A 27,082-nucleotide genomic window follows, 5' to 3' on the forward strand; every position below is an offset into this window, starting at 1 on the left:
TGGTCAGAGCTGAAAGATCCCTTTGGAGAGGTCACTGGCCTTTCATATCCGTATTGCTGTCCTTTCTAAATGGCACAGGAGATACAAGCACTGTAGAGATCAGTGAAAAAAGTGCAGGGAAGCAAGCTGATAACTGTCCCGGAGCAGAGGGTCGGATTAAAGGCTTGAACTGTGAGACTGAAATCCAGACTTGAAATTCTGTCAGGCTCCCCACAGTAGAGACAGAGGCCGTTCCTTCAGCATGGTTCTGGGTTTGGAACAGCATTTCCTCACTGGCAGCAGTTCTTCACTAGGAGTGTATGCTAAGCTTCTTGTTGGAATTTCTGCTCTGTGCAGTGTCATTTCTTTCCCTCCAGCAGCTCCTGAGGTGGCTGCAGTACTTGGCTCCACCTCAAAATCGAGGTGGACAGCTTAGCCTCTAGCAACCAAAGTTGATAGCAACACTGCTTGTGGTTTCCCCAGAGAGGAAAGTTGCTGCCACAGAGATCCCTTGGTCCTGCCTTCACTCTCAGTCCCTGTTGCTCTAGTACAGTGCAAAGATCCCAGCCAGCGAGCACTGAGCCTCACACACATGGATTTTGGAAGTGTTGCAGATAAGGAGAATGTAAATGCTCTGACGGAGCAAGCACAGCATCTTGCTAACAAAAATGTGAGTATATGAAGGTTTGCAGCCTTGTCATTGAACCAGTGCTCTGCAAATCCCACGAGGGAAATGGCAAGAGGAAAAACCCCATCTGCAATCTGTTAAAGCTCTGAAAGCTGCATTTCCTCTCTGGGTATCCTCCACTCTTCCCTTCCATCAGCACGGTAATGGGAGAGGAGAGCTCTGCTCACTGACACTGGCTGTCAGAGCTGCTTTGTGTCTCTAGGTGCAGCTGCAGGATAGGAATGAGAGGCTCCATGCGGGGTTTGGAGACGTGCAGGAGAGGATGACGAGGCTGGCTGGCTCCAAACCAGATTTGTCACCCAGAACGGTCTTCAGTGAAGAGGAAAAACTGAAGGTAAAACAGATTCCTGGAGAGTCAGAGAGAACTGAGCTGTGAAGCCCTGCGAGCCAAGATCAGCAGTGGAAAATCTCATGAGAAATGTTGGGACCTCCCCTCAACGTGTTCCCAAAATCTAGGCTTTGCCATTTGCTCCTTGTAAATGTGTAGGCTGGAACAAGCTAAGACTGAGTGTGATCCCACCAGCTTCACACACCTTCAGAGGGAGATGTAGGGCTGGCCCTGCTGCACACAGCTGTGGGAGCCCCAACCCTGGAGGTGCCCCATGGATGGAGCCCTGGGCTGCCTGGGCTGGTGGGGGGCAGCCAGCACATGGCAGGGGTTGGAACTAGATGGGCTTTGAGGTCCCTTCCAACCCAACTGTGCTGTGATTCTATGGCCTCCTCCTTCTGGAATAGACAAGACCTTGAGGCTGATTCTCTTCAGCTTTTCCTCTTTGAGGGTTCTGTCTTTGCCTTTCTGTTGGTGTGTCTGAGGGGCAGCGTGCTTCAGAGCCCAAAAAGCTGGGAGCTGATTGCGGTTCCTCTTCCCACTATTGCTCAGGTAAAAGGGGCAGCTGCTGGTCATAGAATCATGGAATTATAGAATCATCCAGGTTGGAAAAGACCACTGAGGTCGCCGAGTCCAACCCCAACCTGTCCCACCATGCCCACTGACCACGTCCCTCAGTGCCATATCCCCACAGTTCTTGAACACCACCATGGATGGTGACTCTACCACCTCCCTGGGCAGCCTGTGCCAATCCCCACCACTCTTTTCCTTCTCAGAAGAAATCTTTTCTAACGCCCGACCTGATCCTTTCAAGACCTCTGTCTCTGAGCTCTGATTCCCTGGTGCAGCCAGTTGAAAATCTTTACTGGCCTCAGAATGGTCCATGGACTTTTTATACTGTCCTTTCTCTCTCCTAGATTTCCAAAGAACTCGTTGATCTCCAAATTGAGACAAACAAAATGAAGGAGCAGTATGAAACAGAGAAATTTGAATTGAAAAATATGGTATGTGAAAGATTTCAGCTCTGCCAGATATCCTTATACAGGATGCACATTTGTTGCATACCCATGTTTGCTTGCTAGGCGTATTCTCTTTTCTTTATCTAGAGCAGAGGATTTCCCCTGTTTCCCCAGATACTACAAAATTCATGTGAAACTCATCTCCCTTGGTGCTAGAACACCGAGTCTGGCCAAATAAATACCGTGTAATTACTGCTGGTCTCTGCCACAGCCTAATTCTTTTGCCCCCCCCTTTCCTCCCCTGCAGATCCTGGCCCTGGAGAGCCGTGTGCTGGAACTGGAGCTCCGCAGTGAGAAAGTCAGTGAGGAACGTGATGCCTTACGGGATCACCTGCTCACTGTGGAGACCAGCAGGAGGGAGCTGGCAGACGAATACATCATTCTGAAGAGTAATTACCTGGCGCTAGGCAAAGAACTCGACCAGGAGGTGAGATGGCATTTGGTTTTCTCTACTCCATAACACGATGATCTGACCTATGGACAACCTGGCTGTCTTTGGGTTGTTTATCCAAGCCGGGATCAGTCCTGCACCCACACTGACCTGCGTGTGACTGCGCTTTTCTGCCATCAGGCTCCCTGTTTCACGCTGTCCCAGCTCCCCACCCCTAGCAATGCAAAAGAAGAGGTCATTGCAGGTCTGCTCTGAGTGCACGTTTCAGATCCCTCGGACTGCCAGCACGCTTTGTTTCCCTTTTTTCTGCATGGCTTGCACAGGCTGCATGGGAACGCATTTGTAGTCTCTCTCACTTCATTTGGTGGCGGGAAGGGGCCTCAAAGTTTTTGAAGTTGACAAGTTTATAAAAATATGAAATACAAGCACGTTTCTGATTCTCCCTTAAAACACAGCGAATCTTCTGGTGACTGTTAAATTAGTGATGATTAAGTGAAGTATTTTGGATCTCGGATCTGTGCATTTCTTTGGCAAGAATAGCTACGTTAATAGGCCTTCCTCTCTTCCCTCCCCCTCCCACTTCTTCTCTTTGAATTGGGTCGGATGACTGACACGCTCCTGCCTCCACCCCAGCAGATATTTCAGCTGGTGCAGCCAAATGACCTAGTTTACTGTGCTGGCCTCGTGCTGACCTGTGATGGGAAGATGTGGGGCATGCTAGTTTAGTGCTGACCTGTGATGGGAAGATGTGGGGCATGCTAGTTTAGTGCTGACCTGTGATGGGAAGATGTGGGGCATGCTAGTTTAGAATCATAGAATCTTAGAATATTCTGAAGTGGAAGGAGCCTGCAAGGGTCATTGGCTGCACACAGCTCTAAGCAGTGCTGGAATGCAACATCATCCTACAAGCAACAAAGCTCCACCCGGAGCATTAGTCCTTGTCTGTCCCTTCTCTCTTCATGATGAGCATCTATCTGCAGAACTCAAGTAGAGGGGGGTATGCGAGACTGTCCTATTCCAAATAAATCACTTAATGACTTGTGAAGTTATCCCTGTTTGTATGGACGTGGCAGTGAGTGGGGTATGTGCTCCCAGCCTGTAAGTGAAAAGCCAATTGAACATGAATTGAACATGAAAAGCCAATTGAACACCTTGCAGCAGGGATGCATGCACAGCACACACACACACGTGCTGCCATTTGTCTCCCAGAAGCTGAAGAGTGAAAACTTCCCACGAGGAGGCAAACTTGACTGCTCTCAGGGTGAGAGCCCCCCCTGCAGCCCTTGTCCTGGGGAGCACGAGGCAGTGTGTGCAGCTGACTGTCAGCACTCTGCTGAGACAACTACAGCGTTCAGCCATCTCAGTGGCTTCTTGTCCCCAAGGGGGTGCAGAACGTTAGTCAAAAATTGGATGTTCAGGTTGCTGACATCTCAGAGTGATGGCTTTAACAGGTTAGCAGTAATCATACACTGTTTTCACGTGGAACGTTTCAAGGGGAGAAAAGCACATGCATTAAGTGACGTGGCTGGGTAGCGCCCTGAAGAAGCAGTGGAGCAAGGAGCAGAAGCCGTGGGTGAAACCCTGGCTTGTAATCGGTAGGGTGAGGATTTTGCCCCGGTGTTTTGGCTCTGGCTGTTGAATATCCCTGCCTGAAGCGAAAGAGGCTCCAACTTGGCAGGCAGGAGCTTGTCATGGCATGGGCCTCTCGCTCATTATTTTCCCAGTGTGGACTTTCCCAAAGGAAATGGCAAAAGCAGCCTGCGGTTCTGCCCCCTCCCCTTCCCCAGAGCCCTTCGCGGGAGACAATGAACCTTTTACACATTCCCAATTACAAGTGCTACTTGTGACCTTGCCAATATGTTGTCATGGCTGCTTGGCGCAGAAGCGGCTCCGCGGGCTCATTCATGGTCCCTTGTAGGGAACAGTTAGAGTCTCTGAATTGTTGCCACCCCCATTGTACGCCTTGATTCACAAATCGCCCTGTGTCTGTCCCCGCCGAGGAGAGCGGCCGCGCTGCCCTTTCCTGTCCCTGGGGAAGTGCCTTCCAGAAGATGCCAGTCCGACACTTTGTGCCTGTTTTCTAACGCGCTGTAAATTCTTCCTTTTCAACACTCTGACCTTTTCTCAACTCCCTATTTCCTCCTCCTCTTTTGTTCAGGGGCTCGCACAGGCCGCAGCGGTGCTACAAAGCGAGGCCGGCTCAGGGAACCCAAATGTGCACCAGTTCCATGCGGGGTTTTCCCTGGAGCGGGGCCAGGATTTAGGGTACATAGGAGGCACAGAAGCCCGTCCTCAAACCTGGGACTGCCTCCCTGTTTTTTTTTCTTTTTTTCTTTTCCTGGCCAAAAAAACACGGTTCTGGTGTGCTGATGTGACCCCCTCTGATCAAACTGTCGGGGCTGACAGCTGCAGATGGATGGATTTCGGTTGGGGAACGAGCCGCCTGTCTCTGCGTAGCTGTCAGTTTTCACAGCTGTATATCTCACCTCTTTGTCAGCCTCTTTTCTCCTCTCCTCTCTCCCTCAGCCCACCCTGTGCTATCTTTTGATAAGCTATTCTCTACATGGATGACTCAGATGACCTCTTACTCAAGCTTGTCCCCAGTCATAAACCCCATCAAAGCTTTGTTATCTACATAGAAACCCTCCCGTGAGACATGAATTCCCTCAGTGTTCCTTCCAGATCACCTGTAACAGAGCTTTTCTCATTCAGATACTCTTTATCTTTTGGAAATGTGTCACTTCACACCAGCACTGCTTTGAATCTCACTGCCTACACGGTGCTGTGGGCTGTCTGCTTCTGGAGGTATGCATTCAAACAAAACTGGAATTAGCTGAGTGGCATCAGCCGAGATGGATGGATATTTGGCCATTCTCCCTTACATTATGTAGTCCAGCACTGTTCAGAACCATTGTTTGGGAAAAGACCCGTCTAAATGTTGGGAAGCTGTGTGGGGAGTACAGAATTGGGGTGAGGAGGGAGGCTGGAGGGCGGGATGGAGAGGTGCTGGAGGAGCAGTGCCCAGGGCTGAGCCTGATTCCTATCTGAGAGTGAGATGGGCAGGGCAGTAAGGTTACACGAGGGTAACCCTGCAGGCTTTGCCTTCTGCCTGACGGTGATGCCCTGCATTTCCACGAGAATTAGAAAACCACTGATATCGTTGGATGTATGAGAGAGAACTAAAACTAAAACTTGCTTTCAGGAGGGGATGCAAGCGCCGGCTCTGTGTGCACAGCAAGAGCAGTGAGTGTGTGCTGAACAAACAGCGTGCAGAGCTGGAGAGGCAGCATTTCAGGAGCTCTGTCCTTCTTGTTTGGCCCGGCAGGTCTTAAAGAATGAAGAGCTCAGCCTAGAGCTGCTCAGCCTGACCAATGCAAGGAGCACAGACAGCAATCACCACCACTTCCGTGCCTTGGCCACCGAGCCCACTGCTGAGCCAGGCAGAGTAACGATGCATCGTCCCCCTGCTCAGAAGGTGAAGGTAAGGGCCTCTCTGCCTTTCTCCCAGTCTGAGCTCTTTGGAGAACAGGGGTCCGACATGTACCTGCTTCTGTCTCTTCCAAAAACAGCCAGAAGACGTGGCTGCCCCTGAACATGAGTGGCAAAACCTGGGAAGAAATGTGAGTGTGGGTCCTTGGGAAGCAGAGGGGGGATTTACTCCGAGTGGCTGGTACTTGGGTTCTGTGGGTGAGCTGATGCCTGGATTTAGTTTATTTGCCTTAAGCTGTGAAGCTGAGACCAGAATAACTCCAGCTCCTGTGCAGCAAAAGCTGAGAGAGGGCAGCTGCCCACTGAGGAACAGAGGCAGGAGTTTAACAACCAACAGGTGCAGGAAAGACTTGCTTATTGTCAATACTTGAAAAGATGGAGGTGGTAAAACACCCAAAAATGGAGCACAGAGCTATTTCCTGCCTCATTTCCATCCTCAGCCCAGTGACACCAGCTTGAGCTCCACCAGCAGCTCCTGATAGGATCCTGATTGTCAGGGTCGGCATCTCATTTAGGAGAGCATATCCAAACATCATTCCACCAGGTGCTGCAGGGCACTGCCGGCCAATCCTGCCATTTCCCTGTGTTTCTCTACCAGCAGGATTTGGGCTGGCTGGAGGCTCTCCTCACTTTTTCTCTCTTCAAGAATCCTTCTGTTTCTGTCAGCTCTCCTTCTCATCTTCCCATTCGCTTGTCCCTCAGTTGCTTGGAAACCAGGATCACATAAAAGAGGAGATTGAAAAACTGAAGCAAACCTACGATTCACAGCAGCAGAAGCTGGAAGAGAAAATGTGAGTGTTTGGGAGTACACATGTCCTTCCCTTCTTGGGCACTGATGGAGCCCATTGCAGCTGAATGTGATCCCTACAAAGAGGAGCAGAAGCAGCCTCCCTTTGGTGTGTTCACTCTTAGAAGTGAGGGCTGGAAGCAAAAGCTGATGTTTGCAAGGATCTGAAGAGGGTTGAATGTCTCCTTAAGAGTCTGTTTAGATCCCTGACTGACTCGTGCACCCTTGAAAATCCACTTTCAGTGACACATGTGGCAATGTGTGGCAGCATGGAGAGCCTCAGCCATACCCCCCAGCAGTCAGCAGGCTGCAGCGGGCCCTGAGTCCCCACAGAGGCTGTCCCAGTAGGGAGCTGGCCAAACCAAAGCCTCATGCCAGGCAGGACATGTATCTTTGGTTGTGAGAGCTCTGCAGCCTCTGCTCAGCACTCAGCTGGTGGTGTCCAGCAACAGCTGCTGAAAGGTTTCTGTCATTACCTGCGATTTCCTTCTCAAAGCTGGCAATACTGGGCCTAAGAAGATGTTTGGGGTCTGCAAAAAAATGTGCTTTCCTCCTCTGTGCTCAGGATCGCAATGGGGAAGGAGCTGCAGAAGGCGAAGAAAGCAGTCCATGACCCCCAGCAGAAGCTGGCAGAGCAATCAGCAGTAAGGCGAGCTCCCTCCCACCCTCTCCTGTGGTTCAGATGGGTGCAAAGAGCAGAAGTGAGGGCTGGCAGTGTGGCGGGTGGCCTTGCATCGAGGTGCTCCAACTGTCCAGGGAGCTTGTGGCACTGAGGTGCTTCTCCCTGCATGGTTTCCTTCTTCAGGTGTGCAGTGCATGTGGTGGGATGTGCTGCTTGCTTGGGGTGGGAGGAACTGTTATTTTTGAAAGGGTTGAAGTCACTTGCGGGGGATTGCAAACGACAAAAGGTGGCAGAGGAATATGGACTATAAACATTTTGAGAAATATTCTGTACAAAAAGCCCTTCCCAACATCTCTGCTCGGGGGAAACAGAATATCTGAGAATGAAGCCCCCATTTCTTTGCCAGCTCTGTAGTTCCCCTTGCCCAGGCGGAGGGTGAGGGCAGCAGTGTGTGCTTGCTGTGCCTAGGTGCTGCTCGCCTCTCAGAGCCAACTCCAGGAGGTGGAGGCAGAGAACTCCCAGCTGCAGCTGAAGCTAAAGGAGCTGAGCGAGGAGTACCGCTGCCGGCTCACGCAGTACATCAGGGACGTGGCGGTGGGTACCCCCAGGCCTGAAGGAGGCTGCATCCTTCTTGCAGGCTGCTGCTGTTCCCCTCCTCGCTGGGCTTAGGGAGACGGTGGCTGTTCTTGAGGCTGGAACATCTCCCCAGCCCTTGCTGGGATGCTTGGCTGAGTCCTTGGCATGGCCTGGGGAGGAGGTGCCAGCCCCCTCCTGGCGCAGATTTCCTGTATGGCTACATTGAACCATCAGCAAGTTTCTGCTGGGACTTTCTTTCTTGGTCAGATTACTTGGATTGAAAGATCCTCTTATTTACTATGGCTGCCTTCCAGTTGGCTTCCAGTCCCCATTGCCCTGACAACTCCCCTCGGCAGGCCAGGCGATGCCACTGCTGCTTTGTTGCCGCCTCGCTTTGCTGCCTCCACGGTGCCCCTGCTGCTGTCCGCAGCGGAAGCTCTGCCAGCCCCGTGGTCGGCACAGAGCCATGTAATGCGAGTGCCTGGGACCTGCTCTGGGAACAAGAGCCTTTGGTAGAGTAAGGCCCACAGAGCACAGTGAGACCCAGAAGAGAGCAGGCGTTTCTGGCAGGTTCAGGCATGGAGACCTGCTTGCATTCAGCAGGGAATGGGAAGAAATATTTTTTTTACCTCCATAGTTGTTGGCAATTGTAGTGGAAATGCTAAGTCACAGCCTGAGCCAGCGATTGAACACCTAGAGGGAAGGCAGGGCCAACCCAGGGGAGCTCAGGTGCATGCAATGAACCAGGAGGCTGAAGCCAGGACCCACCTCTTCCCAGCCCTCATTAAGAGTTGGCAGCAGAGGTGAGGGGATCTCCCTACCTGATGCCTTCCAAAGCTAAGCAGTTTTTCTTTCTTTGTTTCTTTGTCCACAGCTGCTGTATTTGGGCTTGTTCTCATTTGCTGTAGTCTAGAACTGTGCTCCTCTGCCACTATTGCTTTCCATCACATTATAACATCACAGCAGTAATTGCTGTCCTGGAAAGTTAGCAGTGAAGAATGTGGTGGGATGATAGATCAGGAGACCGTGCAGAGCGATGTTTACTATGGAGAACAGTTTAACTTGTATCAGGGTGTCTCATAGGGAGTGGGGCATGGTGGAAAGAATGCAAGAACAGAGATGGTGCTGACTGCATTCCATCAATGGGTCATTAATACAGGGACACTGAACAGTGCACCTCTGCCTTGAAGGGGTGGGGTGGAAGTTCTTTTAAGCAAATTAATGTCTCTTTAAAATGAGAAGGTATGTGCTATCCTGAGTGCTGTTATCACAAATATTCCTGGAACTTCCATTAGGGGGGTGGGTTACTTGCATCTAGGGAATGACTTGCCTTCTCCATTTTCTCTTCTGTATGTTTAAAGGAGTACATGGTTGGCAAACCCAGCACCCGAAGCGGGCCTAGCAAGGCCCCAGCTGAGCATGCAGACATGAAGCGCTTTGTGGACAACATGCTGAAGGACATCAGAGCTTCCTACAAGGCTCGGGAGGAGCAGCTGGCTGGAGCAGCACGCAGCTACAAGAAGCGCATGAAAAACTTGGCCAAGAAGCATGAGAACCTGCTGATTGCATACAGGTAGGGTTAAACCTGGGCTCCCTCTGTCTCTTCAGGTCATCACTGAGGACAAAGTGGAGGTGCCCCACAGCACCAGGCCCCTTGCTGCAAGGAAGGCAAGCAGGGCTCTTAGGTGCACAGAGGTGTGGAGGGCGTGTTTGTCCCCATGCTCTTGACAAGGCAAGAGAAATATGTCTGCAGCTGCACACCGCAGTGCTTGGGCACACCAGAGCTGCTTGTTACACAGGTTCCTCCTGTGCCAAATTTAGGGTGAGAAACTGAATCTCCGTTGAATGGTGTGGAAATGCAGGAGTTATTTGTGGTACCTCTGCTTCCCAACCCTTCCTGCAAGTGCTATCAGCTCTACTCCAAAGCTCTCAGCAGCTTGGGCTGTGGGAAGCATAAAAGCCACAAATAGCTGTATAGGATGAGCTCCCCTCAGAAGCGTTCCCAGGAATACTGCACGTGCTGCTGCTGGGCTCTGCCACTCACCCTTTGCAGCTGGCCTGGCTAAGTTAGCAGGACCCAATGGTACCTCCTGCAGCTGCAGCAGCAACCCTCAGTGCATTACTTCACCAAGGCTACCAGAGACTAATGCCTCTGCCATGTTGGTACAGTGTGCAGCGAGAGAAGATCCGCTCCCTGGGCAGCAGCGAGATGGATTCCGGCCCTGCTGAGCTCCACTTTGCCATCACAGACCCAGAGCTGCTGACAAACACAACCCAGGAGCTGAACCGGCTGCGGGAGAGCAAAGCCAAACTGGAGCTGCAGTTACATGAATTGCAGAAGGTATTGCTGGGCTGCTGGCTTACTGCAGCAGTGCAGCTGGGTTGGGAAGCTCTCACAAGCAATAGATAGAGCAACGGAATTGGTCTCTCCTCCCCAGGGGTTTGCTGTGTCTCTGTGGCACGGGCAATGGCAGTGCTTGCTCAGTTTGGGATGTCCAAGCAGGAGCAGCACATACAGAAGCACACTATTAGCTCTGCAGCCTGCCACTGATTCTGTCTGGGCAGAGTGAGGTCTTCCTTGAGTTGTGTGAGATACGTTGATTTAAATATGAGCAGAATGGAAGGCTCCTTAAGACTCTCCTGCACATCCCTTCCTTGGCAGAGCACTGGGAGTTGCTGGGGTGCTAGGATACTTTTATCACTTTGAAGGCAGTGGGAAGGACTGTGGTGAGATTGCAGCGGTTTCATGCTTACAGAAATATTCTTTTTCCTTTGCCTTCAGAAAAGACTGAAAGAAACCTCTGGTTTTCAGCTGTCTCCTGACCAGTAAGTCGTCGTCTTTTCCTGGGATAAACTGTAATTCTGAATTCTCCTTGTTGTATGGATTGAGGAGTACTTTGGGGCTTTTTTTGTTTTTTTTTTTTTTTTTCTTTTTTTGCATTACTTGAAGACAGTAATAAACAGGGAGAAGGAGAGCTGATAGGAGCTCTTGTGAGAAGAAAAGCCAGCTGTCGTCTCAGCGCAGCACTTCCTGTGGTGAAATGAGTTGGTCATTTGGGCTTTGATCCAAGAAAGCTCTTAAGCACATGTTTGATTTAATCATGTTTTCAGTCCCACTGATCTCTTCAGAAGCTGGAGTTAAGCTGAGTGCGTTGGTGGCCCACAACCTGAGAAAGGCCAGTGAAACAACACCAGCCTGGAATGGCCTTGTTTCTCCTCCCTCCCAACACAGAAGCTGGGCAGGAGCACTCAGGTAGCCCTGTGCTGGCATTACCCTGGCTTGCTGACAGGCTGTTTTTGGGCTCGTTTTGATCAGTCTCTTCCCCCTGCTCCGTTCTTCTATTGAAATTCTACCAGCTGCAGCCATGCAGAGGTAGAATGAAGCATCAGAAAAATCTGAGCTGGGATTTTTTTGCTTTTTAAAATGTGGTGGCCTAGAGAACGTGCCAGGTATTTCATTAACTGGATTCTGGCACAGAAGAGCTGGCCAATGCCGGAGCCATTGGGCTCCACAGGAGTGCCTTGCAGAAGAACTTGAGCCTTACAGACTCTGCCGTGTCTTCCACACTGAAAAGATGATACTAATCCTTGAACAGATGTGCTAATTTAGATGCAGGAGCAAGACAGAGAAGTGCTAGGGCATGGTGATGTATCTTGTTAAGGTTTTTGTAGCTGTAGTTTTTACCCTCGAGGTCACCTTGCTGCTCTCGGCAGAGACACGAAGCCTGGTGTCACACAGCACTGCAGCTGTGACTACAGCTGGGCTTCTCATCCTTATCAGTGCGGGTTCCCTGTTTGTTGTTCTCTTAACTTCTGCTCCCGTGAAACTTCAGCCATGCTTTTCATGTGCCTGGCCTGAGTTGCAGCCACCAGAGGGAACTCGCACGGCTGCAGCGGAGCCGCTCTGCAGGCTGCAGTGCTCGAACACAATGCATTCCTCAGTTCATACAACCAAAATTCCCTGAGCATCAGATGTGACCTGTGTTTTGCTTATTCAGACTGGGACAGAATAGGAAGAACTTTCCCACGGCTGGGCTGCACAGACAGCTCACCTATCGCACTCAGCGCTCCGAGCGAGCGGCTCTATGCTCACAGACATGAAAAGTGCCAGCATTTGGCATTGATCATACCCAGCTCTCTATTTCCATAAAGTTCAGCCTTGCAGTGTCAGGTTAATGACTCTTTCTGCTTGGTGTCCTCTGATGTATGAGTGTTGATGTGAGCTTGGAACAAATCCAGCCATCCCAGCGGGAATCCCAGGTTGGCAGAAGGGCTGTGACTCTCATGCCTGGGCATGGGGACAGCACTGCGTGCCCTGAAGAGGTTGGGGGCATCAGGATAGGAAAGGTTCCAAGCTCTGTGCTTTATGCTCTGATGGACTTGAGTGCATCCAGCCCCCAAACAGAGCGGTGTCACTTGTATGTGGGCTGGTTTGAATGCCTGTGCACGATCACAGTCTTCTCTCTCCTAGGAAGCAGGATGAAGAGGGCTGGGCAGAGGTCAGGAAGCAGCTCCAGGAGTTCACACACACCACCCAGGTAAAGGTCTGGAACAGCCTATCTGACACAAGTCCAGCATTGACTCCCATGCTGAGGGCACGGTGCTCCAGGTGGGCCCTCCTCTGGCCAAAGCTTTGGCTGTGAGCACTGAGTGACTGTGCTCAGTGACCAGTGGTGTACGCAGGGTTTGCTGCTGAAAGGAGTAGACCAGCCTTTACAGCTGCACATTGCTGGTATCTCTCCATCTCTTGTTTCAGATCAAATATTGAGGTAGCTGTGAAACAAGTTCTCAAACTTGGTTCAAGTTATAGAAATCTGGTTGCAGTGTGATTATTCTGGTCTGGTTCCCTCTGGGTGCGAAGACATTTGCGCTGAAGGCAGGAATGTTGTGCTTTGGAGTTCTTTCCATCCACAACATTGTCCTGCAGCAACCATGAAACTGGGGGGGTGTGAGAGGGCTTAGCAGAAATGGGGTTTGCTGTCCAGCAGCAATGGCAGCAATAGGGCTGCTGGGGAGAAAGAGGGGTGCTGACAAAACAGTGCCTTGTGGGACAACTGGGGAAAGGCTCTGGAAACAGAATGGAGGCTCTGGTGGGTACACTGTAGGTGATTGAACCAGGGTACTGCATTACTGGGATGTCCCAGTTACCTTGTCTGTATGGCCGATGGCCAGGAGGAAAGCTGGGCCACTGTCACCAGGCTTCTTTCTCTGAGCACGTTGGTCTCCTGGCTGCCTCTGCAGCTTCATTCCAGGTGGTGCCAGAGCCAAAGTGTTTGGTCCCACCTGGCAGAGCGGGGCTGAGCACCTTCATTCTCATCTCTCTGAGCTCCCTCCTTTCTCCATGCTTTCCTTGCCACTCCAGGAGGATCTGGAGAAGGAGAGGAGTCAGCTGCTGACACGGGCAATTGTGGCAGAGGAACAGGTGTTGGAGCTGCAGGATTACATAGAGAAGCACCTAGCAAGGTGAGATAGTAGGATCCCACTTTCCAGAGGTTCTCTGCCAGAGGTTTGTGACTGCCTAAGACATGGTGGTGCCCACTGCTGTGTCAGTGCCCAACCTCACTGCTACGTTCCCTCAGCACTGCTCAGTGCAGCTGTTGTCATACATGTTGTTGTGTGGACAGCTGGCACCATTCCCTGTTCTGTATCAGAAGGCACATCTGCTGTCCTGCCATGCATCTCCCTTCCATCAGCATTAACCCATCCTTTGGAGGTGGCTAAGGGAGGGTTGCCTAAAATCCAAAGCCTTCCTCATGGGCTCACTGTGCCCCGCAGCAGGCAGAACAGCTGCTGGGGCACGGAAGGGTGAGAACAACTAGAGCACATCTGTTGGAGCAGTGTCCACCCCTGTGCCAGGCACAAGGCAGCAGTCACTGGGAGCTTGACTCATGCTCATGGGCTGGTTGCTGCTTCTAGCACATGGCAGAGGTGATGAACAGCTCTTCCCAAGGGAAAGGACAGAGTTTTCTGTCTGTTGGGGCTGAGATACCAACGTGGCTCAGCACCTGTGCTGGCTGGCAAGCAATACTTGACGACACATTGTTCTGAGCATGCAGCAAAGACAGTGAAGCAGGCACTTCAATTGATCACCTCTGTGAGTGAACTGCCAGCAGGGCCAGGACCGTGCTGGGAATCACTGTTGTCTCCCTCTTGCAGGTACAGGCAGGAGGTGCTGTGGGTGAGGAAGCTCGCCGGTGGTGAGGAACCACGTGCACGCAGTGCTGGGGCAGCTGATGCTCACTCACTGCCCAGATCAAGGAGGGCCATCAGCCGTGAGCTCTAGCTCTGCCCTGCAACTCCAAGAAGCAGCACAGTTGTAAGGAAAAAACAGAGTTTAAAAGAAAAGGACTTTCTGTCCCGAGACTGGCCGAGGCAAGAATCATTCCCTGGCCAAGGCATCGTTCCCTGGCCAAGAGCTGGGATGCACAATGCAGGGAACCATATGGGTGTCCTCAGTGTCAAATTAACTGTACTGAAATGGAACAGACGGTGGTGCTGTGTTTGTCCTCTGACCACTCTGCTGTGGCAGTTCTCCTTCCCTGAGCACACTGTGACTGGGACACAGGGCCACCCCTGGGCAACTGTTTGCTGTGTGATTGCAGTGACAAGTTCCTGCTCCTGCCCTCAAGGATGCTGCAGTGCTTTTCCTAGGTCAGACCTGGAGCGAGGTGCTCTTGGTTTAAGGGCTGGCTCTGCTCCTGCCTTTGCTCCTATCTGAGTTTTTAAAAGAGAAGGGCAGGAGTGGTTCAAGCTGGACTCTGCCTCTAAGAGGTTACAGAAAGAAGATGAGCTGCTCTGTCATGGTGAGATAACTTTTTTTCCTCTGTGTTGGAACTAGAAAAAGAAATGCTATGTGATGTGAGCAGGACCAAACTGAATTCTTCAGCAGCAGGTGAGACAGACTTCCTGCCCCCTCCTCAAGAGAACATTGGAGCAGAACCCTGGGGCAGCCAGCAGGGGCTGCTCAGACCCTCTGGCTCAAAGGCAAAGCACAAAACTCTGAGAAAGATCTGTACAAACATTTATTCTCAGAAACAATGGACTAAAAAGAGGCACTGGAGGTGTAGCCCTTACACTGTGTGCTAACTCAATCCGATTTTCCTTCTCCCTTGCTGATCGCTTTGGAAGGCACTCAGAGGCAAAGTCCTGGCGGAAGAGCCCAGCTAAGCACTGCTCAAGCACTGGTGGCAGAGCTGCTGCTGATGCCACACTGCTGACCCTTTGTAGCAGGCTGGAGGAGCTGCTGTCAGAGTGCACATCCCTCTGTGCGGCTCCGTGCCGCGCGCCGAACCTCCTTCATGTCGTAGGCCCAGGCTTGTTCCAGCCCCTGCCCAATGGTGCTGCTTGGGGTCCAGCAGGGGAAGGGGAAGCGGCCAGCCACCACGCGTGCCTCATCAGGGAGTTCTGCCAGGAGTTTGGCAGCCAGGGGGGGCTTCTGGGGAGAGAGAGAGACAGCCGAGGCTGGGTGGCCTTAGGGAAGCGTCACCGTGCTGCAGTGACCCACTTGCTGTCCCATAGCAAAATGGTTCCCAAGTGGTCCCCAAAAGCAGCAGTGTCCAATGGCCCTTCCATAGCACAGGATGAGCTGGCTCTGTGATTTTCTTCACCTCCAGTCTCCTCTTTTGGGCCTTATTTTGTAAAGACTCTTTGCTCATATTCCAGATCTTCTCTCTTTTCTAAGGACAACCTCCCTGCTAGGCTTGCTGAGGACAGCAGCATCTCAGCACACAGACTTACCACACTGGGAGCCAGGAACACAATCACGTTGTAGCAATCGGAAAGATTCACCTTTAAAAAGAAGGAAAAGGGGAATGAAAGAAGCAAAAGGCTTTTGGAGGATAAGTATGGGAGCACTGCTGAGTGCTGTGAGCCTTAAGGCAAGCAAAGATGCCATGGAATTGAATATTCCAAGCTGGAAGGGACCTTAAGGATCATTGAGTCAAAGCTCCTGGCTGATGCCCTGCACAGCCACTGTCCCATGCAGCTGTTACCTTCCACAGATCCTGCTTCAGGAAGGAAACCTTCCCCTCATATCCAGCCTTGCGGGCCCGGTACCTGGCAAGCCACAGCAGCCAGGGGTTGAGCTCATAGCCAACAGCCGGCCGGAGTCCTTGCTTGTAAGCTTCAACCACCTGGGGGGTGAGAGAACAGGGGCTGAAATGAAGCTGTTGGGTTTGGGGCCCAGAGACCTCCCCACTGCTCCCTCCTGCCCTGGGCACTGGGGACACAGATGTGTATCGGGGTGTATATAGGGATCATGGATGGATAGAGGGGAGTGCAGGTGGGTGCCTCCCCTCCCTGTGTACCCTGTGTGGGTGCACAGGGGTTGCACGTAGGGGGCACAGAGGGGTATATGGGTGTGTTGGTGTATATAGGCGTGTACTGGGGGGGCACCCTGGGGCAGCCTTCCAGCACCAGCCCTAGTGGGAGCTTGCTGGGTGCAGCACTGCGGCCCTAGGGATCTCTGCACCGGGGAAGCCCTTGAGGTTCCTCCCTCACCGGGGTCCCCCTTCTCCCCCCTTACGAGTCGGCCGTCCCCAGAACCCAGATCCGCCGTCTTCCCCGTGCGGCCTCGCAGCAGCCCCATCACGTTGGCCACTTGCTGGGCGCTGGATGGCACGTATGGCACCTGGAGGCAAACGGCAGGGCGGGGAGATCCACCCTGCACCCAGCCCGCCGAGCAGAGGGGATCCCACCTGGGGGGGCTTTAGGGGGTACCTGCAGGCGCAGCGGCACCCGGCGGAAACCAGGCATGAGCACGGCAGCCCACACGGCGTAGGCAGCCAGGCCGGTGGTGGCCACCAGCTGCAGCAGCCCCCGGCCCCCCAGGGCCTCCCCATGCAGCTGCCCCGCCAGCTCGTCCAGCGCCTCTGCGTCCATTGCTGCCGGAAGGGGCGGCCCCCACAACACCCGGGCCTTCCGTTGCCTGCGTGGCCACGCGCCCGCTGGGTGCCTTTCATCTGCTGCTCAGCTGCCGGCTCCAAGGCTCTGGCTGCGGCTGCTGAAGGTGGCAGCTCCCGGTGTGGCTGTGAGCGCTTCGCAAGCTTGTATGCACTTCTGTGTGCTCACACACAGCAGCTCGTGCTTGTGCATGGATGTGCGACCAAACTTGGAGCTCGGTTCGCTCCCTGCTGCCGCTGGCCCCGTGAGGCTGTGGGAAAATTCCAGCCTGTGGGTCACAGCGGGGGGCCCGTGCCCACCCTCAATTAAAACCCAAACCCAGGAACAATACCACATCAATTAGGGGAGCGGTGCACAAAGGGCGGGCAGCTTCCCAGCCCTGTGCTGGCAGTTGTTGATGCATCATCGCGCTGCACATCTTACAGACTCCTCCCTGTATCCCCTATGCCTATAGTAGGAATTTTGGGGTGGTTTCCAGCACCCTGACCCCGAGAACCCAAGGCCAACCCAGAATCCTAAGGGGAGCCCCACGTCCCGGGGATGGGGTCACATTGCTGTGCTCCCAGGCGCTGCTCGGTGTCATTCAGCCCCCGTTAAGCACATGTCCCAGAGCAGTGATGGGAACAGGGCGCACCATGGGGACAAAAGGCCGTTTTTAATATTGATATCTATTTATATTTGCATAGATGAAGCACCTCTCGCCACGTGGATAAACATTCTTGAAAACCTCCTTGCTGTTTATATGCAAGAAGTCGCCCACGGCCGTGTCCTTGCACAGCACCACTGCATGGCATGGGGCTCAATGGCAGAGGGGCGGTGGGAGCTGCCCTTCCCTCCCCCTCAGTGCTGTGAGACAGCCCCAGCATGGCTGCAGCCAAATGGGACATGGGGATCACTCCAATTTTCTGCAGCTTGCTGGCAGGTGGAGCCAATTAGGCTGAGAGTGAGCAGAAAATCGGGGAAATAGGATCCAGGGGCTCAGGGCTGGGGCTTTGGGCAGCATAGAGAGGGCAGAAGGAGGGGGGAAAACCTCAGGGTGCAGCTTGAGCTCCCCGGGATGCCAGAGAGAGGGTAATGAACGAAGCCATTCCCACACACAGGGTGCTGGGGGTTGTGGCATGGTGCAGGGTTGAGCAGGTGGCCATGCGTGGGGAGCGTTGGAGCTCCAGTGCCTCTCATCCCTGGTTGCTCCCCCCACCGAAGCCACGGCGGCTGCAAAGCAGCTCCAAGAGCTGGGAATTTGTCACTATGCGCTGGGAAAGCTCCTTCCCACCAGCTGTCAGCATCGCCGGGGGTCCCAGGGGTCGGATTTGGTGTGGTTAAAGCTGGAGGGGAGCTGTGAGGCAGAGCCCAGGGCTTGGGATGGGCATCCTCCACTGGTGCTGCACATAGGTACCCAAAATGCCCCATCCTGCCTGATGCTGGGCAGCCTCTGGCTCTGGGGGGGCTCATCCTGACCCTATGGGGCACTCCTGACTGCAGAGGCATCATCCTAACCCAATGGATTACCCATAACCCCATGAACATTATCCAGTTCTACAGGACATCCCCTAACCCTGAGGTCATCATCCTGCCCCTATGGGGCATCCCTGTTCCCAGCAAGGTTATCCAATCCTGTAGGGCATCCCCTAACCCCGGGGACACCATCCAACCCCGCGGCACATCTCCCAGCCCCACGGCATCCCCAGGTCCCAGAGCGCTTTGTGCAGTGAGGACATGGGGACAGAAGGGAAGGGGGAAGCAGACACGAGATGGGCCGTCCGTCCCCCTGTCCATCCTCCTGCTCGGGGCGGGCTGCGCACAGCCGGCCGCCTTTGTGCGTTCCTTTGTGCCCCGGGATTCGCGCGTCCCGGCTTTTATCTGGCGGTCTGGAAGGGGGGGAGGAACGGGGGGTTGGGGGGGGGGGGGAGAGCGGGAGGGTAGAAAAGGGCTGGGGGGGAGAAAGTGGCGCGAAACTGCCGCTCCCTTTGTGCCGTGGGGATGGCGACAGGGGCTCTGGGGACACTGTCACACTGCATTTTGCCCAAGGGGCTCCTCGATTGTGGTGGCTGTGAGGTCCCCTGTGCTGGAACACTGAGTTGTGTAGGGGGGGTCAGCTTGTGGGTTGTCCCCAGGCCCCCCCATTTGGCACAACCATTGAGACAATGGGGACAGCAATCACCTCCAGACCCCCATCCTGTGTCCGGCTGGCACAAAGCCCCTTGCCACATCGCCATCCTCACCATCACAGCGCCTCTCACCTTGTTTTCCACCCTGCGGAGGAAACACGAACGGAATGGAGCCTGCTCACTGCAGCTCTGCCCGCTGCTTGGTGCCAAGGGGCCGTTTGGCTGAAGGTGGGCTTTGAGGGGGGGGACGCTGAGAGGACAGGGATGCCAGGACCACGGTGCCACCCCCAAGACCCAACTCACCATCACCATCCCCAACCCACATGGTGGTGACACCGTGACACCTCCTGTAGGAAGCCCCGGCCCGGCGCCGCAGGGAAGCAGGAGTGGGCGGCCCCGACCCGGGGCAGAGGGCACCAAAAACACCACCGAAAATCCGTGTTGGAGAGAAAGCAGAGCCGCAGCCTTTTCCGCTGCAGCGGAACGATCTGATTTGGCCAAATAAACAGAGAGGGAGAAAAACAAGGGATTCGGTCGCCGGACAGAAAGCCGCCGGATGCTCGGAGCATTACGTGCAATAATTTCAGCGACAGGAATGTGCTGGGGTCACAGGAGCCGGGATTGCGTGGGCAGCGCGGGGCCCTTTGTGTGCGCTCCTTTATTGCTTTTCTACCTCCCTCCTCCAGATTTCCCACTCCTTCCCAATCTGCCCCCCATTTTGGGGCTCTGTCCCAACCCCCCGATCCCTGCATGGCCCCAAACAGCAGCATAAAATCATCGAGGAAAACCATATCGTGTCCTGCGCCATCCGCGCAGCTGCGCTCTCGTTTCTCCCATCGTTTCATCCGCACGCCCATATTTTAATTAAGCTCCAAATCCATCAGGAGCGGTTTGTGGATGGGGAAGAGGAGCTGTGGGGCTGGGCCGGGCACAATGGGGCCTTGTGGCTGTGGGCTCTGATGAGATCGGTGCTGACAGCAGCAACAGGGGGGGGCCGACCAAGGGAAGAGCAATTTGGAAATAGCAGTATGTATCTACACACATCTATGTGTTCCTAGAGGTGCCTGCAGCCCTGCAGGGTGCGGGATGCTGGGCCGTGCACCACAGTGCTCAGTGCCCATCTGTCACCACTCGGTTAAAGAAGGCCACAAACGTGACAAATACAGCTTAGTTTATATATATATATATATATATATAAAAAGGAAAAAAAAATAATCACGAATTTGGTATCGTTATAACTTTAGTGCACATACGATGCCCCCCCCCCCCCCTCAACGCTTCGAAATCCCCCCCCTGCCCAGGTGTGGTGGCATCGGGAAGCCACTGTGGAGCCACGGCCCCATGGTGTCCCCATGCAGGCGGTGGCACAGCCCCACGTCTCCCTGCTCCCATCCCCTTTCTGCACTCAGCACTTTGGTTCTTTTGGGGACCCTCCGTGCCACCTCTGCTCCCTCCTCAGCCTCTCTCCTTCAGCCTCGCTCCTCCTGCTCTCCCCTCCACCCGTGTCCCCTGTCACCCTTAGGATCGGGGCACGGCTCTCCATCTCCGCAGTCCCCCTTCCACCCTCAACACTGCCGATCCACCTCCTCTCCCTGCTGTCACCACTGCGCTGTGCCACCGCTCTCCTCACGCCCTGCAGTGTCCCCACACCTGCAATGACCCCTCAGCCCCCAGGACCCCCAGCCCAGAGCACCCTTCTGCAACCCCCCAGGGTCACACACTGGGAAAATCCCATCCTATCCTGCAGGATTTTCACAGGGCTGTCCCCACCCACCGTGCTCCCACGTCCCTACGTGCCTGTCCCTGCAGACAGCATGCAGCCCCTTCCTCGTGGCGATGCCCCCAGCATCCCAGGGCAGCGGGAGGTGGCTGAGATAAACACATTTTCCAGTGTCTCTCGAGCAGGGATGCTCCCAAGCTGGGGGCTGCCCACCCCGAGCCGCTCAGTCCACAGGGAACTCGCAGGGGTTTTGCCTCCTGCGCCGGGCGCCCTCGTAGATGCGCTGGAAGTCCTTGTAGCGGGGAGCGCAGCTGAGCCATGCCTCACCAAAGTGCAGCCACCCCGTGAAGAGGAAGGTGCCGGGCCCCGGCCGCACACCGCAGCGCAGAGGGGTGCGGATGCTGCCTGCCGCCCGCCCCGGCCGCCCTCCGGTTTGGAAGAGGGGGAATTTCTGGCGGTGGATGCGGACGGCGCTCACCCCGATGACGGATTCCTGCAGCTCTGCGTCGTTGGAGACGCTGTGGATGGAACCGCGGACCACTGAGGGGGAAGGCAGAGAGGGATGAGTGTGCACCTGCCCCCATCCCCATCCCATCCCTGTCTCCATGCCCTTCCTCTTTCTTATCCCCATCCTCACATCCTCATCCTTTTTTCCTTCCCCAGCTCCATCCCCTTCCCCATTCTTATCCCTATCCTCTTCCCCTTCTCTGTCCTGATCGCCATTCCCACTTCCATCCCCATTCCTTATTCCCATTCCCCATTCCTGTTCCCATCACCATCCCTGTCCCCATTCCCATTTCTATTCCTTTTCCCCATTCCCTTCCCCATTCCTGACCTCATCCCTGTACCCATCCCCATCTCCATCACTACCCTTATTCCTGTCCCCATTCCTGTTCCCCATTCTTGTTCCTTTTCCCCATTCCCATCCTCGTCCCCATCCCCCACCTGCCTCAGGGACCCTCTGCAGGCTGGTGCAGCAGCAGAGTGAAGGGGAACACACGGCCCCACGTGGATGCAGAATGGGGCCATGACATATGAGAGCAGCATGGGGCACCACAGCCATGCCACGGGCTGGATGAGGACAACACAAGGCTCTCGAAGCAGCGCTGCCCCATCACCCCATCCTTACAGCATCCCACTTTGTATTTCCCTCCCTCCTCTTGAGCCCAAGGATGCACTCACCAAAGTCACTAGTGCAAATGGCCATCAGGAGCTCGGTGTCGTTGCACGGCCGGCACAGCCCTGCAATAACCAAACACCGTTGTCACCGCAGTGTGCCCACACCACGAGGGGAGAGAAATCCCCCTTTTCAAGTGGTTTTCCCACTTGGAGCACCCGAAGACGTTCTCACCTTCAGCAGGCAAAGCGGGCCGGGCGAGCCAATCCCCCCGCAGCTCATAGCGGAAGGCAGCGATGCGGCGGCTGATGTCACGCTGCGGGGTGGCCTGCAGGAACAAGGCCACCTGCTCATGGGGTGGCCAGCTGAAACACCTCACACGGGGCCGCGGGGCCACCTCTGCCTCGGGCAGCAGCAGCTCCAGCTCCCCGTCCCGTTCCAGGTAGAGCTGAGCACCCCGGAAGGTGCCGGCCGGCTGAAGGCAGGCGGTGACGTGTCGGGGGTCGCGGCCATCGGAGGTGGTGGCGGGGGGCAGGCGAGGGGCCAGGCGGAGGCGGAGAGCCCCTGTGGGGTACAGCCACTCCAGGGAGCCCTCGGCGCAGCGCAGGGTGAGCTGCTCCACGCTGCCGACCTCCTGTGACAAGCCACTGCAAGGCACCGGGTACGGGGTCAGCAGGACCCCGAGAGCAGACCCCGATCCCTGACCCACCCGAGGTGCCCGCATGTGGGAGCGTGGAAACCCCAAAGAGAAATGCCAGACCTTGACGCCTCGGCTTTGGGGTGCGGTTCGGTGATTTATCCCCATCTGGAGATGTTTCCTGCCTGTTTTTGCCCTCCTTGCCCCCAGATCCACCCCATTCCTTTTGCCCTTTCTGGGCGGACTTTCAGGTGCTGGGATCTCTGGGTTGGGGAGATGGAGGGGGGATCACCTCGTTCTCTGCTCTTGTGGGATTCGGGTTCTCACGTTCCCAGCTCAGCGTTTTGCCGCTCCTGGCGCCAGGGCCAAGCAGCGAGCCGGGGGAAGCGGGGCCGCCTTTAGGGTCGGGGGGAGCTGGGGCGGCCGCTTTGTCGGGGCCGAGGCGCTGGCGGCTGCGCGGCCCCGTGGCCCCGCCGCAGCCCCTCCTGCCGGGCCCCCGCTCTTTGTTCCCGAGTTCGGCGCCTTTCCGGGGTGGGAAAAGGCCCCGAGGAGAGTTTTTGGGGTCTCGGGGAGAATTTTAGCGCCTCAGCATCCATTCCGACCAACCAATCGTGGGGCTGTAGGGAGCGGGGACACCGCGTGGAGAGGAGGATGGAGGAACGCACGGGTGAGTGGGGGGCAGATGTGGAAAGGCAGCTCGAAACCCCCCCAGGCTGAGGGCAGCTTTTCGGGGCTTCGGTTCGAGCGAGGAAACTGAGGCAGGGAGAAATCCGAGGACTCAGCCTTAGGAGATGCACGGAGCTCTCTTCGCCACCGGGACCGGGATTGGGATGGGGACTGAGGTCGGGATCAGAGTGGAGATTGGGATCGGGCTGAGCCCTGCCTCACGCATCCCGGAGCTTACCTCCCCCTCCAGCTGCACTGATCCGCCGAGAAGCTGCCGAGGGCAGCGGCCAGCCCGGCTAAGCACAGCGCCCACAGAGCCCGCATGGCCGCTCCGGGGCTCCGGGCTCCCGGCAGCGGCGGCCCCGGGGGCGGCGGAGGCGGCGGCGGCCCCGGCCGTGGCCGCGGATCGCAGTGCGCTGGGGAATTTTGGGGGGGGTGGGAACCGGGGGGGGCCAATCAGCGCCGCGCCCCCAAACTTTGAGCCAATAGGGGCGGAGGGGCGGGGTTGTCCCCCCCCCTCAACTTCCCCCCCCCCAAACCTCCACTCCGAGCATCCCACGCGGGGAGCGGGGATCGGTTCACCACCTCCGGGGGACCCCAGGGCATGGGGGGGTGGCACCGGTCATCCCATCCCCACATCCCCCCATAAGCCGGGGATTGCCTCCCCACGGAGGGGATTTTCTCGAGAAGGGGCCGCAGCGTGTGAAGCTAGTCCCACCCTGGGACCCCCAATCCCATCCCCAAATCGCCCTTTGGAAGGATTTCCCCCCAATTTGGACAGCCGCTATCAGCATCTGGCCGCCAGCCACGCATCTGCATCTCCTCCCTCTCCCCTTCTTCCGCGAGCTGTTCCCCATTATGGCATTTTTATTTTATTTTCCCTTCAGACACCATTGTGCCGGGCTCACAAACCCTGCAATTAATTAAGTTTCCATCGAGTGACAGCCCGCCAAAATGTTTGAAATAAACACGGAACAATTGCGATGCGATGATACAGGCGGAGAACAAAGTCCCCGGAGAGAGGGTGGAGCCGAATGGAAATGAGGGATTGTAAATTTGGATGGCAGAAAGAAAGAGAAAGGAGGGGAAGAGGAGGGGGCCGGGCACGAGGAGGGGGGAGAGGGATTCAGAGCCCTCCGGCCATGAAATGACACTGAAAGAAGTCAATCTGATGGAATCCGTGGAAAATTAAGGCCGGGAGAGGGTGGATGCCGTGGGAGATGGACAAAGGCAGCAGGGTCAGCATCACTGCCCACCGACCTCCCAGAGCCGGGCCTGAAGTGGGCTGAACCGGGCTGAAATGAGTTGAACTGGGCCTGAACTGGGCCGAAATGAGTTGAAATGGGTCCATACTGGACTGAACTGGGAAGATGCAAAGCCCTGTGCAGCACAGCACGCGCAGCCCCAGGCCATCATCACTCAGTGAGCCCGAGTGGGGTGAAGCATCCCTGGGGCAGCCAGAGATGCCACCAACTGAAATGTTTTGGCTCCGTGGCCAACGTCCCCTGGCAGCGTCCCCAGGCCGTGTCTATGAACCATCACCCCAATACACCTCCAGTGCTCCCCCTGTCCCCCATGACACTGTGCTGCAGTCCCCTCCACCCCAGCCACCCACCTGCTGCAGGGGCCACCACGCAGCCACCTCCATCATCACCATGCGGGGCCACATGTCACCATGCTGGGGACATCCTGCCACTGTCACCCCCGTGGCGTCGGCTGCCCGGCTCCCTGCTCCCGGGTCGCTTGGGGTCCCCGAGCTTCTCGGAGCCCCGGGGCCGGGATGCTGCGGGCTCGCAGTGCCCTCTTGTGACTGCGGACACGGCTCTGCATCCCCCCAACCCCGACCCACCCCCCCCCCCAGCAGGGATTTGTGATCTGCAGGTCTGGGCCTGATCCCGCCTCAGCTCTCCCATATACCGGCATAGGTCACAGTGGAGCAGGGTGGGCAGAAACCCTCCTGGGGGGGGGCAGAGGGGCTGTGAGGTGGGCAGGGGGCTGCAGGGGCTTCTCGGAGGGGAAGGGGCTGGGGCCTGACCCTAAAGGGCTGCTCAGAGTTTGGGGCTCCCCATCCCCTCCTGAAGCTGTGGCTGCGTGGGGAGCTGCTCCTACTGAGCCAAGAGAGCCCGTGGGAACTGCAGCTGCGTCAGGCACCCACATCATCCCCAAAAAATAGCTTGAGAGGCCTCACATTGGCTCCCAGCCTCGCTGGATCCCAAGATCCCAAGACTGAGGGTCCTGGTCCCCGGCCCTATGTGTATCCATGTCCTCTCACAGTGTCCTGAGGGATGTCAGGAGGGAAACTGCATGCTAAGGGTCCCCACGTTGGGGCAGGATCCCTGAGCGAAGGTCCTTGCAGCACGGTGGTGGATCCCACGGCTAAGTGAGGGTTCTCATGTAGGGACAAGATTCCCCATTAGGTGGGTGAGGGTTCACATGGCCAGGTGAGGGACCTCGTTTTGTCCGCAAGTGAGAGAAGGTTCCCATGGCAGAATGAGGATTTCAGAAGTGGGTGAGGCTCTCAGCAGCAGGATGAGGGTCCCTGTGGCCAGAGGGGGGTCCCCATGGCAGGACAAGTGTCCCCCTGGCTGGGTGAGGGTCCTCACGACCAGGTGATTGTACCCATGGCAAGATGAGGGTCCCCACCTCTAGGTTCTGCCCTCACCCAGCTTCAAGACCTGGAGATATTGCCCTCCATTTGGGGACCACAGGGGTGTGCTGAGCCCCACCGGGGGCAGTAGGGCTGCACCGAGGGCGGCGTCCCCAGGCTGTCCCCACCATCGTCAGCCTCCAAAGCAGAACCCGGCAAGGCTGCCCTGGCACGTGCATCCTCTCCGGCGGCGAATGGAGCTGCCTATTGATTTGCAGGCGGGCTAAAAATAACCCTCATCTCTTCATCCAGAGCTGTGAAAAATCCCCCATCGCTAGGCGACGGGTTACCGGGAGACAGCCATCGCTAGGCGACCGCCGTTGCCGCGGTGACGGCACCCTGCGCACTGCGGTCCAGCTTTGGTACCCACAGTCCGGCTGGCCTGAGGATGCTTGGCCTGTAGCATGGGAACCAAACCCAGAGGCCTCCAAGAGCCCCGTGTGGATAGCAGGGGTGGGAGCTGAGTGAGTTCTCACCCACTACCCACACATTCAGGGGCTGCTGCTGGGTGGCTGTTCCCGTTGGGGACGTCCCTGTGGGGACAAGGCGTCGCGGGGGGGAAGGACCCCCAGGCCTTTCACTGTGGTCATTGAGGGAGGGACAGATGTGTGACGTGGAAAAGGCCACAAACCAACATGTGCCTGGTCACTGATTCTTCCGGCCCCTTCCTCTGCAGCTGTCACCTGCTGGGCGGGATGGGGGTGGCAGAGGCTGCTCTGTCCCTGCACGAGGGATGCATCTGAGTGCCAGCAGCCCCCAGCCCCAGCAGCTCCTCACACCATCACCCCCGTGGCTGCTGTCCTCCCTTTACACATGGGGCAGAGGCAGTTGCACACTGTGGGGACACAACAACGCAACACTTCCAGCTGTGGGGTGGGATTATGTGTGTGTATGTGTGTACATCCTCCCCCCAAACACTCTCCCATTGCCAGCAAGAAACCCGACCTGCCTTATAAATAATGGAGGCAGCCAGATCCTGGCAGTTACATCAGCGTCCCCAGGGCCTGGCCGGGTGGCAGCCAGTCTAGCTTACCCCACTACAGTACTGTGTAATGGGAAGGGGTTAAGCACTGTGCCTAAGCCCATTCCTTCCAGTTTGGGGAGCTGGGCCCCACGTTGGAGTTGCTGAGTGGGTGCAGAGCTGGGCAAGACAAGAATAAGTGAGGAAGTGAAGGCATCTGCTCTTCCCTCAGTGCAGGCTCCTGCAGCTTGCCAGGGTTTGGATCATCCCCACTGTGTTGGGGGTGCCAGTGGAACCAAGGCTACCAGCCAAGAGGGTTCAGAACAGGGATTGCCTTTTGCCAGTGTCCTGCTGGGGAGAGAGACAGAGCAAGCACCCCTAAATCCATCCATTCTTTTGTCCACCTAGCCTTCTATCCCTTCATCTGTCCATTCATCCCTCCCTCC

The 27,082-nt window shown here is 55.8% G+C and overlaps 3 protein-coding genes across 4 annotated transcripts; 1 reads left to right on the top strand and 2 right to left on the bottom strand.

The window, feature by feature from the left end:
- The first annotated feature begins 523 nt into the window (after positions 1 to 523).
- Positions 524 to 14,761, top strand: CCDC78 (coiled-coil domain containing 78). Its single transcript, XM_048962065.1, has 15 exons — positions 524 to 649; positions 870 to 1,001; positions 1,913 to 1,999; positions 2,262 to 2,441; positions 5,731 to 5,886; positions 5,975 to 6,025; positions 6,597 to 6,685; positions 7,247 to 7,325; positions 7,772 to 7,897; positions 9,241 to 9,452; positions 10,049 to 10,220; positions 10,662 to 10,705; positions 12,351 to 12,417; positions 13,242 to 13,342; positions 14,036 to 14,761. Exons 1-15 carry the CDS (start codon positions 572 to 574, stop codon positions 14,160 to 14,162), a joined length of 1,701 nt encoding a protein of 566 aa, XP_048818022.1. The 5' UTR covers positions 524 to 571; the 3' UTR covers positions 14,163 to 14,761.
- Positions 14,762 to 14,882: 121 nt separating this feature from the next.
- Positions 14,883 to 16,786, bottom strand: ANTKMT (adenine nucleotide translocase lysine methyltransferase). Of its 2 annotated transcripts, XM_048962062.1 has the most exons (5): positions 16,598 to 16,785; positions 16,404 to 16,508; positions 15,871 to 16,011; positions 15,617 to 15,667; positions 14,883 to 15,314 (listed from the first exon to the last, which is right to left on the bottom strand). In XM_048962062.1, the coding sequence occupies exons 1-5, from the start codon at positions 16,757 to 16,759 to the stop codon at positions 15,126 to 15,128; spliced, it is 648 nt and encodes a 215-aa protein (XP_048818019.1). In that variant the 5' UTR covers positions 16,760 to 16,785; the 3' UTR covers positions 14,883 to 15,125. The 2 variants fall into 2 exon arrangements, with proteins under 2 accessions (XP_048818019.1, XP_048818020.1); XM_048962063.1 differs by lacking the exon at positions 16,404 to 16,508 and having other exon boundaries at positions 16,598 to 16,786.
- Positions 16,787 to 20,184: 3,398 nt separating this feature from the next.
- METRN (meteorin, glial cell differentiation regulator) lies at positions 20,185 to 23,419 on the bottom strand. The gene is made up of 4 exons (XM_048962055.1): positions 23,267 to 23,419; positions 21,960 to 22,372; positions 21,791 to 21,850; positions 20,185 to 21,148 (listed from the first exon to the last, which is right to left on the bottom strand). Exons 1-4 carry the CDS (start codon positions 23,350 to 23,352, stop codon positions 20,832 to 20,834), a joined length of 876 nt encoding a protein of 291 aa, XP_048818012.1. The 5' UTR covers positions 23,353 to 23,419; the 3' UTR covers positions 20,185 to 20,831.
- Positions 23,420 to 27,082: the final 3,663 nt, after the last annotated feature.

This window comes from Lagopus muta, chromosome 15 (genome assembly GCF_023343835.1).
Source record: "Lagopus muta isolate bLagMut1 chromosome 15, bLagMut1 primary, whole genome shotgun sequence".
Classification (NCBI taxonomy): Eukaryota; Metazoa; Chordata; class Aves; order Galliformes; family Phasianidae; genus Lagopus; species Lagopus muta.